This window comes from Sturnus vulgaris, unplaced genomic scaffold, assembly GCF_052056855.1.
Source record: "Sturnus vulgaris isolate bStuVul1 unplaced genomic scaffold, bStuVul1.hap1 Scaffold_194, whole genome shotgun sequence".
Taxonomy (NCBI): Eukaryota; Metazoa; Chordata; class Aves; order Passeriformes; family Sturnidae; genus Sturnus; species Sturnus vulgaris.
Window position 1 is genome coordinate 5484058 of NW_028276164.1, and position 10891 is coordinate 5494948.

At 57.4% G+C, this 10891-nt stretch overlaps 1 protein-coding gene across 7 annotated transcripts; it reads left to right on the forward strand.

Annotated features, from left to right (window-relative positions):
• The first annotated feature begins 540 nt into the window (after positions 1-540).
• Positions 541-8381, forward strand: LOC148218209 (class I histocompatibility antigen, F10 alpha chain-like). Of its 7 annotated transcripts, none has more exons than XM_088157952.1 (8): positions 542-1519; positions 5120-5383; positions 5639-5914; positions 6145-6417; positions 6509-6616; positions 6713-6748; positions 6868-6899; positions 7968-8381. In XM_088157952.1, the coding sequence occupies exons 1-7, from the start codon at positions 1453-1455 to the stop codon at positions 6891-6893; spliced, it is 1050 nt and encodes a 349-aa protein (XP_088014078.1). In that variant the 5' UTR covers positions 542-1452; the 3' UTR covers positions 6894-6899; positions 7968-8381. The 7 variants fall into 7 exon arrangements, 4 of the variants coding, with proteins under 4 accessions (XP_088014078.1, XP_088014079.1, XP_088014080.1 ...); XM_088157953.1 differs by having other exon boundaries at positions 7982-8381; XR_015800549.1 differs by having other exon boundaries at positions 541-1519; positions 6509-6748.
• The last annotated feature ends 2510 nt before the right edge of the window (positions 8382-10891 follow it).

Sequence of the window (10891 nt, forward strand, 5' to 3'; positions counted from 1 at the left end):
GGGCCGGCACCGGCACAACCAACCCGCCAGAGCCCCCTGCCGCCCCCTCGGCCCGCAGCGAGCCCCGAGCCCCCGCACAACCGAGCGCGGCTCCCACCTGCGCTGGGGCCGCCTCCGAGCTCCGCCGCCGCCTCCCCGGGGGTTCCCAGTCACCCCCTATATGATCCCGATCATTGCCAGTATGTTCCAAATCACTCCAGGTAGGATCCCAATTGCCCCAAACATAGCCCAAGTGGCTCCCAGTCATTCCCAGTATGGTTCCTTTCACTCTCAGTCCCTCTCAGTAAGAGTTCAGTGTGGCCCCAGTCATTTTCAGTATGAACCCAGTCACACCTTCTGTGATGCCATTTGCCCCCGCTGTGGCCCCAGTGGTATCCAGTATAAATCCAGTCACCCCAGTATGATCCCAGTAACTCCCAGATACTCCCACTATGAGTCCGATTTGATCCCTGTCACTTCCAGTATGATCCCAGTTACTCCCAGTACTATGCTAGTCACTGGCAGTATGACACTGTCAGTCCCAGTATGACCCCAGCCTGGGACAGCTGCTCTCAGTATGATCCCAGTTACAACTGCATTATTCCAGTTTGTCTTATTCACCCCTACTACAGATCTGATCATTCCCAGCATGATTCCAGTAAATTCCAAGATGATTCAAACCACTAGTAGTCTCTCCCAGTGTATCTCACTTGTCCCCTGCATGCTCCCAGTAGCCCTCAGTGTGGTCCCAGTATATCCCAGTGTGATCCCTAGTGCCCCAGTTCTGCTCCCAGTGAGTTCTTGTCCCAGTCCTGGTGTACCTCGGTGTCCCAGTCTGTCCCAGTCCCTTCCCAGCAGCCGCCCTGCCCCATTCCTGGGCACTGGGACTCCCCTGCACCCCCTTTCCCGGGAATCTTTCTCTGCCAGCCCCTGGATCTCCTGTTTCCGTCACCCCGGGGACCCCCAGACCCCCATTCCCGGCCAGCCCAGGGCACCTCACCCCCAGGCCTCCTTTTCCTGGGAAACCCGAACTGGGCACGGGGCTCTCCAGCTGCTCTGGGATGTATGATCACCCAAAGGAAAGGGAGAGAACAGGAGAGGGAGAGAAAGAAGGAGATTGGGAATCAGAGATCGGGGTCACAGCGCCCAGTCCTGCTCCGCCAGGGGTGGGATCAGCACCCGCAGGAAAAATTGGATCGCGGTGCTCCCCCCGCTCCGGGCCGAACCCGGCGGGTTCCGGGCAGAGTTCGAGCGCAGGGTCCGGGAGCGCAGCACAGCCCGGCCCGGGGGTCCCGCAGTGCGGGGCTGTGAAGGGTCCCAGGTGGATCTCTGAGGGATCCAGATGTGTCCCAGGAGCGGATCCGGGTGAATTTGCTCGAATTCCCCCTTTTCCCCTCCCCCCCGCGCTCCCTCGGGCACTTTCACTTTCGCATCTCTCGAGCTGCGCCACAGCTGCGACCGGGGACGGCAGCGATGGCTCCAGCGCTGGGTCTGGGGCTGCTCTTGGGGCTTCTGGGGGGCCCGGGAGGCGCGACAAAAGGTGAGTGAGACCCTCCGAAACCGGGACCCCCCTGAATCGCAATTCCTGGGCACCAGGATCCCCCTAAATTTCCATTTTCGGGCACCGGGAGCCCCCTAAAACTCCGTTCCCGGGCACGAGATCCCCCGGAATCCCCATTTTAGGTCGTGTGACCCCCAAAAATCCCCTTCCCCAGCACCGGGACCCACCTGTACCTCCTTCCCCAGGACAGGGACACCCCGTAGCCCCTCTTCTGGCACGGAGATCCCCTTGAACCCCAATTTCTGGTCACCGGCACCCCTTGAACCCCCATTTTCGGTAACCAGAACCCCCTTGAGCCCTGAATTCCGGGAAGGAAACTCCCCCTTAACACGCAGCACGGGAACCCCTGAACCCTCGGTTTTGGGTACGGGGACTCCGCCGTACTCCCTTCCCCAACACCGGGACCCCCCTGCACCCCTATACCCGGGACTGGGATCCCCCCCGCACCCCCTGCAGTGCCCTGGGAGCCCCCTGCACTCCCATTCCCAGATCCGCCCTTTTCCTCGGCTTTTGGACCCCCAGATCTCCCAAATTTCTGCGTCTCCCCATTTCTCCATTCCCGGCGTTTCCTGGAACGGGGTTCCAGGGGGTCCCCCGGGGTCCTAGGGGGTCTCAGCGGGGATCCAGTGGGATCCAGATGAATTCCCTGGAATTCCCCTTTACTCCCATCTCGTTTTCGCATCTCCCAAATTGCGTCCCCAGGATCCGCCCGCCTCTCCCTGCCCCAGCTCACCCTTTTCCGTGACCCAAGGACCCCCTGGACCCCCATTCTTGTGCACAGGGACTCCTGGATCCCCCATCCCGCCTCTCCCAGTCCCTTCTTTGAAACTTGGACCCTTCCTGAATCTACCAGTTCTGCTCCTGACCCTTGGACGCCCCCAGACCCCCCAGTCTCTGCGTCCACCCCAGTTCTCCATCCCCTGCTCGTCCTGCGGGGGGTCCTGGGAGGTCCCAGGGGGAATTCAGGGGAATTCCCAAGGTTTTCTTTGTCCCCTCCTCGCGTTCCCCCAATCACTTTCGCGTCTCCCAAGCTGCGGCTTCGGGATCCGCCCGGGGACCGGTGACCGCCCCCGGCACCGGGACCCTCCTGAACCCCCGTTGCTGGGAACGGGGACCCCCCTGCACTTCCATTTCCTGACAAACCTGCCCTTCCTGGGCACAGAGACCCCCCTTGAACGTTCTTTTCGGGGCACCAGGAACCCCCTGTACTCCCTTCCAAGTCCTGAAAACCCCTGCACCCCCTTGTCTTGCACCTGGAACCCCCCTGAACCCCCATTCCCGGGCACGGAAACCTCCCTGAACCCCCATTTCTGGGAACCAGGACCCCTCTGAACCTCCATTTTCAGGCACCAGGACCTCTTGAACCCCAGAAGCCGGGAAGGGAACCCCCTGAACCCCATTTCCTGGGAACCCGCACCCCCTGAACCCCCATTCCGCTGCACCAGGACCCTTCCAGCCCTCTATTCCTGTGAACGGGAACCCCCGTGCACCCCCTTCCCCAGCACCAGATCCCCCCACGCCCTTATTTGGCACCAGGACCACCCTGAACCCCGATTTACCGGCACGGGAACTCCCCTGAACCCCCATTCCTGCGCACGGGGACGGCCCTGAATCTTCATTTCGGAGGAACCGGGACCACCTTCCCCAGTTCCGGGACCCCCTGAACCCCCATATTCAGGACCGGAACCCCTCTGAACCCCCAGTTCTGGTGCATCGGGACCCCCATGTATCCCCTTATCCAGCACTGGCACCCAGCTGAGCCCCCTTATCCGGCACCAATGCCCCCCGCACCCCCTTTCCAGACCCTCTCCCTCTCGGAGACCCCAGCCCCCCTTTTCCTTGTCCTCGGGACCCCCTGGACCCCCATTCCTGCCTTTCCCAGCTCCCGCCCTCCACTTTCCTCAACCCGTGCAACCCCTTTCCTGGGCACAGGGACCCCCTGGACCCCCCATTGCCTTCACCCCTCTTTCCTTCACCCCAGGACCCCCTAAACCCCTATTCCTGGGCATGGGGACCCTTCCTGCAGCCCTTTATTCGGTACTGAGACCCCCTCCTGAACCTCCTTCACGTCTACTGGGACCCCCTGCATCCCCTTCTCGGGCATCCCGCCCCTCCCAGACTCCAGACCCGCGTTTTTCCTTCACCTTTGCACCCCCAGATCTCCCAAATTTCTGTGTCTCCCCTGTTCTGGGGGGGTTTCAGGGGGTCCCAGGTGGGTCTCAGAGGGCTCCAGGGGGGTCGCAGCGGAGATCCAGAGGAATTCTCTGGAATTCCCCCGTCCCCTCCCCCCGCCGCGCTCCCTCGGTCTCTTTCGCTTCCGCGTCCCAACCTGAGAGACCGGGATCTACCCGGCGACCGATGATGTCACAGAACAATCGCGTTACCATTGGTGGAAAGGAAATAGCAGCGCCAATGGCGGGGCCGGAGGCGGCTCTGGGGGCGGGGCCGGGCGGGCCTGCGGCGGAACAGCGCGATGGGTCCAGTGCTGGGTCTGGGGCTGCTCCTGGGGCTCCTGGGGGATCTGGGGGGTGCGACGAAAGGTGAGTGAGACCCCCCGAAACCGCGACCCCCCTGAACATTCATTTCCAGGCACCGGGAACCCCCTAAACCTTCATTCCCAGGCATGGGGAGCCCTCCATAGCCCCATTTTGAGTCCTGTGACCCTCCCATCCCCTTCCCTATCACCAGGACCCCCCTAGACCCCCATTCCTGGGCACTGGGACCCCCTTGAGCGCCAATTACCGGGCACCAGGACCTCCCTGTATCCCCTTCCCCAGCACCGCAAAACCCCTGCACCCCCTTATCTGCCATTGGGACCCCACTCATTTCCCGTTCTTTGACATCCAGATCCCTTTGAACCTCGAATCGCAGCACGGGAACCCCCCTGAACCCCCATTCCTGGGCACTGGGACACCCGTGAATCTCCATTTCCGGGCCTGGGACCCCCCTGCACCCCCTTTTCGTGCATCCCGCTTTTCCCAGACCCCAGTCCCGCCCTTTGGACCCCCCGGACTTCCCAACTTTCTGTGTCCCCCCCGTTTTCCACTCCCGCCGCTTCCCGAAACGGGGTCCCAGAGAGTCCCGGGCGTCCCAGGGGTCTCAGGGGGGTCGCAGCTGGGATCCAATGGGATCCAGATGAACTCCCTGGAATTTTCCCTTTCCCCTCGTCCCCTCCCCAACCGCATCCCCTCGGTCTCTTTCCCGTCTCCCAGGCTGATCCTTCGGGATCCACTCGCCTCTCCCAGCCCCAGACCCCTTTTCCAATGACCCTGCGACCCCATGGACCCCCATTCCTGCTTTTCTCAGCCCCCCTTTTCCTCTGCATCAAGGGCCCCCGAGCCCCCCATTCCAGTTATCCTGGGTCTCCCCACCTTGTGACCCCTCTTTCCTGGGCACCTTTCCTGGAACCCCCATCCCACCTCTCCCACTCCTTGTATCCCCCTTTCCTTGGCACTGGGAGTCCCCTGAGCCCCCATTGCTGGACATTGGGACCCCATGCACCCCCTTTCCATCTCTCCCAGTTCCCCTTTCATTGATCCATAACTCTCTCAACGCCCCCAAATCTCCGTGTCCCCCCAGTTCTCTACTCCCTGCATTTCCTGCACGTGGCCGTGTCGGAGCCCAGCCCGGGGATCCCCCAGTACATGGTCACGGGGTTTGTGGATGGGATCCCCTTCGAGCGCTACGACAGCGAGCGGGGCCGGGCGGTGCCACTGGCACAGTGGATGGAGGATGGAGCCGAGCCGGGATATTGGGATAGGAAGACCCAGAACTACGTGAAGGACCAGGATGTGGATGCCTGGAACCTGGATACACTACGGGACCGGTACAACCAGAGCAGAGGTGAGTGGGGGGATCCACGGGGCTGGAATAGGATCGCTGGGGCTTGATTGTGGATTCACAGGGCGCCAAGGGGATGAGATGGGGATCCATTAGGCTGGTATGGATATCTTGTGATCCATGGGTTGGGATGTGGATCCATGGGGCTGGGATGAGGCTCTGTGGGTCTCCATCAGATTCTGGGGCTTCATCGGGCTGGAATGGGGCTCTGGGACTGGGACATAATTCCATGGGTCTCTGTGGGTACAATCCCCTCAGGTCTCCACACCGTACAGTGGCTTTATGGCTGTGAACTTGTATCCGATGGGAGTGTCCGTGGATTCTATCGGAGTGGCTATGACGGGGGGGAATTTGTCTCCTTTGACCTGGGATCCAGGAGATTCGTGGCGGCCGACAGCGCTGCTGAGATCACCAGGAGGCGCTGGGAACGTGAAGAGAACGAGGCTGAGGAGTGGACAAATTACCTGGGGCAAGAATGCCCAGAATGGCTCCAGAAATACGTCAGATACGGGCAGAAGGAGCTGGACCACAAAGGTGGGAGCAGAATTCCTGTGGGAATGTGGGATTTGGGAACAGAGGACTTGGGAATGCAGTAATTCCAGTGGGAATTCCATGGGCAGATCTCACCCCTGTCCCATTCAAGTGGCAATTCCATGGGCAGATCTCACCCCCATCCCATTCCCATGGAATTCCATGGTCAGATCTCACCCCCATCCCATTCCCATGGAATCCCATGGATGTCTCTCACCGTTATCCCATTCCAGAGCCCCCTGATGTCCATGTGTCTGGAAAAGAGGAACACGGGACGCTGATCTTGTCCTGCCACGCGTACGGATTCTACCCCAGCTCCATCGCAGTCAACTGGATGAAGGGGGATGAAATCTGGGATCAGGAGACAGAGTGGGGCGGGATCGTTCCCAACAGCGACGGCACCTTCCACACCTGGGCCAGGATCGAGGCGTGGCCGGAGGAGCGGGAGCAGTACCGGTGCCGGGTGGAGCATCCTGGAATGTCAGAGCCCGGGATCTACGCTTGGGGTGAGGCTGGGAATGTGGAATGTGGGAATTGGGAATTTGGAATGCCCAAATGGGGATTCCCCCCCCCTGCTCACCATCCCTCGTTTCCCAGAGCCGACAGCTGGCAGGAATCTCACTGTGGTGGTCGCTGTGTCCATCATCACTGCCATCATCATCCTCATTGTCCTCATTGGATTCGTTGTCTGGAAGCGCCAATCCGGTAACACAGGATGGGGGTCGGGAAGGGGCATGGATCCACCTGGCACTGTTCTGGGAATCCTGTGCCACCAACGCTGATCCTTCTGTTTCTCCACAGGGAGGAGGGACAGGAATGAATACAGCATGGCAGCCAGTGAGTACCAGTGGTGGATCCAGCTCTGGATCCCCTCTGTGCAGATCTCAGGATGGATCCTGGGGTTAATCCTGGTGTGTGATCAGTGCTAGAATCTCATGGATCTTCTCTTTCTGCAGGAAATGATGTGGGAACAACAGCTTGACCACAGGTATGGAGCGGGATGAGGGTGGGATTCCAGAGAGGGATAGGGGCAGGATTGGACTGATTGGGATCAGGGAGGGATTCTGGATCAGAGCAGGGGTCCAGGGCAGGATCAGATGGAATTGTGGAGTGGGATCACAGCTGGATTCTGGAGCGGGATCAGCTGGGATGGATGGGGCAGGATTGGTGCAGGGTGGATGGGGCAGGATTTGTGTGAGATGGATGGGGCAGGATTGGTTGGAATTCCAGAGAGGGATTGGGACAGGATGGGTGGGGCGGGATTACGTGGAATGGATGGAACAGGATTGGTGTGGGATGGATGAAGTGGGATCAGGGAGGTGTTCCAGAGCAGGATCAGTTGGATGGATGGAGCAAGTTTGAGGCAGGATCAGGTGGAATTCCGGAGCAGCTCCCGCTCTCCATGGGCTCCAGCAAGGTCCATCCTGCGGGATGGGGACAGGGACAGGGTGACACCATGACCCTCTCTCATCTCGGCAGGAATCACTGCCTGAGCAATCCCCAGAGCTGGATCCAGCCCCTTCCTGTGGTAGTCGATTTGGCTGAGATGGACTGGGATTTAGCCCAAATTCCCTATAAAGAAAGCACAAATTTAAGACCTTGGGAGGCAGGCTGTTAAAAAGCAAGGCCTTAGAAATTAGGTCTGGTCCCTGCCCTGCAGATGCAGAGGCTTTAGCCTAAAACCATGGGATTTGTAAGGACATGTCAGGCATGCCTAGGCACGTCCCTAACTCTCATTTGTCTTTGGACCTTTGCCCTCGGGTATCCCTGTGTATATCCCTCCCCCTGGTCTTTGGATGCAGCCTCTCAGATCACATGTTCACAGATGGATTAAAAGGATATCACAGGCACCATCATTCCCATCCCGCTTATTATCATTATTATTATTATTATTATTATTATTAGCCACGCTGTAACCCGGTCAGGCTGGTGAAGTTGCCACAAAGGGAAGAACCCCCATTGCATTACAACAGGCAGCCATATCAGATTCCACGTGTTCCAGGTTAAATTCACATGAAGGGGAAACTGGATTTACAGAGATATCTAATGGCTTTAGGTTCCACGTTGCAGAAGCTCCAGAATTACATCCTGCTATCCAGACCCATAGGACTGGACACACCTGCACATCCCTTCCAGCCTGGACACTGGGTCTATGCGAAGTGGTGGGACAGTGATCCTCTACAAGCCAAGTGGGGAGGACCATTTCAAGTCCTGCTGACCACCCTCACCTCAGTCAAAGCTGCTGGCAAAGGACCCTGGACTCACTGCTCCAAAGTTAAGGGTTCTGCTCCTGAAACAACTGAAAATACAGAGACTGATGCAGATGAAAACATATTTTAAATTATTCCTCTTCTGTGCCTAAAGAACTGTTCATAATAATCTTGATTCTTTTTTACATGATAGCCGACTATTCAAGACATTACTACTGTTAGATATTTATCTAATTGTTAAGATATTTATCTATTGTTAAGGGTTAGCTTTCTTTCCTTTTGTTTCTTCTTACCTATAGAATTTTTCCCATTAATTGCTAGATAATTCTAACTGCAGCTACTTGTTGGTGCTTGAGAAAACAAAAGGTTGGCCTGGCCCAGGTAAAAAGGAGGGCGGGGGTGGGCAGCTACTCAAGGCTTTGGGTTTTGGAAGACACGTTTGGAGCTGCTCTTGCTCAAGGAGAGGAAGTCCCCGTGACCCAGCACAGAGCTGCTGCTCCTTCTCCTCTGGGGTGAGCCTCTGCTCGTAAGAGCAGCCACTGACCTAAGGCCTTATTAACCCCTTCCTCACTAAAAGAGGCACCGATCACCCTCTGCTCACACCCAGCTGCCGCTGCCCGCTGCTCCTTCAGCGCTGCTCTGAGTTTCTCTGCGCTGAAGCCCCGCCCTGCCCTGCTGGGACGTCCTGAGGTTCCAACTCCTGCCGAAAAACTCTGATACATCTCGTCCACCAGCCCAACATCTTTTGTTCATTCCTGCTGTTCTAGCTTAGTGATTTTCAGAGTCCTGCAGGGGCACTGGGATTGACTGCCCCAGGGCTTTGAGAAGCAAATCCTCTCCTCCATCCTTTCCCATCTCGGCCAGAAATGCTGTCACAGGCTCCCTGGTTCTGTTTGTTATTAATTCCACAGTTGTTTTCTTGCCTTGTTATACATACCAGTAAGAAACTGTTATTCCTCTCTCGTATCTTCGATTAAAACCCCCTTAATTTCAAAATTATAATAATTCAGAGGGAGGGGGTTTACATTCTCCAGTCCGAGGGAGAGTCCTGCCTTCCCTAACAAACACATGTCTTTCAAACTGAAAGAAATTTTGGTGCCCAACATTCTCTGCGGAGAACTTTGTTTGTGTTTCCAGGCCAATGGCGGCTCGGGCCCGGGCCCGTTCCAGGGCTGTTCCTCATCTCCGCCTTTGCCCTCCCACAGCCCGGGGGGCCCTGAGAGCGCGGGCCGAGGCTGGGCCGTGTGCAGAGCCCGGCCCTCGCTGCCATTGGCTGATTGTGCCAATGTCACTCCTGGTTGTCGCGCGCTGATTGGGCAGAGCGGGGACAAGCCCCGCCCATTAGGCGGGGTGCAGCAAAGGCGCCGTTGTCGGACAGTTTGTGCGGGCCCGGCAGCGGCGGCAGCTGCCCAAGGCCGGTGAAGCCGCGGCGGAGCTCGGAGGCGGCCCCAGGGCAGGTGGGAGCCGCGCTCGGTTGTGCGGGGGCTCGGGGCTCGCTGCGGGCCTCGGGGGCGGCAGGGGGCTCTGGCGGGTTGGTTGTGCCGGTGCCGGCCCGTGTTGGCGCTGGGCTGAGGGCGCTGCGGGAGCGGCTGCCCGCGGTCTCCTTCCCGCTGGGGCCTCGGCAGGAGCCGGTGCCGGAGCAGCGCTGGCTCGTCCCGGTTGCTGTGGGTGGCACAGAGGTGTCTGCCCTGTGCCCGGGGCTGTGCGGGAAAATTCCCGTGGCCAGAGGTTTGTGTGCCCAAAGGAGACAGAGGAGTCCTGTAAAAGTGACTTCGTTCATGAACAAAGGGAGAGGTCATGCGGCATTTGCCATGCGGTCTCTCCAGTTGTTGTAGTACGCAGTCTCCTCTTTATCCTCATTTTCCCGGCTGCTTTCCGCCTCTCCCTTTCGCCACCGACTGAGGTACTTTGAAGGCTCAGACTTCCCGATCCGACTACTGCACGTCCTCGTTAATATGTACCTCTCCTTTTGTATAACATCCGATATTCATGGCTCTGTTAAGTGTTTCTCCTTCTCGAAGGTCAGGCACTGAGCAGGATCTTGGCTGAGCAGCTGTCTCTGGAAATTAGTAACAGTTTCTGAAAACGATGGTTTCTCCCATTACTTCCTTTTATACAAATCCCTGGCCCTATCTCCAGGCATATTCATCTTACTCTACTCAAATCCTCTTCTTATTTTCTCAGTAATTATCTTTACTGACTTTAATGTCCATTGGCTTAGTCTCTTTTCCTGGGTCCTCTTTGGTTTGGGATTATTCTCAGTGACCTCACTGCCTGTCCTTTTGTAGCCGTTTCTGGATCAGGAGGCCTGGCTGCCACCTGCATCCCCTTGCTCACCTGCTGAATGAGCTGCACTCGGCAAGGTGTCGTGCATGGTAAAAAGATGAGAGTTGCTGCAGCACATCAGAGGAGGAACTGCATTCGTTTAACCCATGGCGCCCCAAAAACTTGTCTAATTCTCATCCTTTCTACATTTCTACCAGAATATGAGCTACTTTCTACTTTCATTTGTTATCTATTTCACCAGTTTTCCGTTATTATCTGTTTGCAAATAGCAGTTTGAATAATCTAATTTTCCACAAATGTCGCCTTCATCTTGGCGTGGTTTGGTTGTCATGAAGGTCAGGAGCTGGATCTGTCTGCTTCATTATTATTTCGAGGACATCTTGTCATCTAGTCCTGTAGTTCGAATGATAAATGGGTATTTTCCCCAGCAGTGTTAATCTGCGTTTCTAAAGCTCTTTTGACTGCCTGGAACCAAAGGCTCTCT

Bases quoted from the DNA above. Each gene is read 5' to 3' on its own strand.
- LOC148218209 (XM_088157952.1), top strand. From the start codon at position 1,453: ATGGCTCCAGCGCTGGGTCTGGGGCTGCTCTTGGGGCTTCTGGGGGGC. The intron at 5,384-5,638 runs GTGAGTGGGGGG...CAATCCCCTCAG, and splicing joins CCGGTACAACCAGAGCAGAG to GTCTCCACACCGTACAGTGG. The intron at 6,749-6,867 runs GTGAGTACCAGT...CTCTTTCTGCAG, and splicing joins TGAATACAGCATGGCAGCCA to GAAATGATGTGGGAACAACA.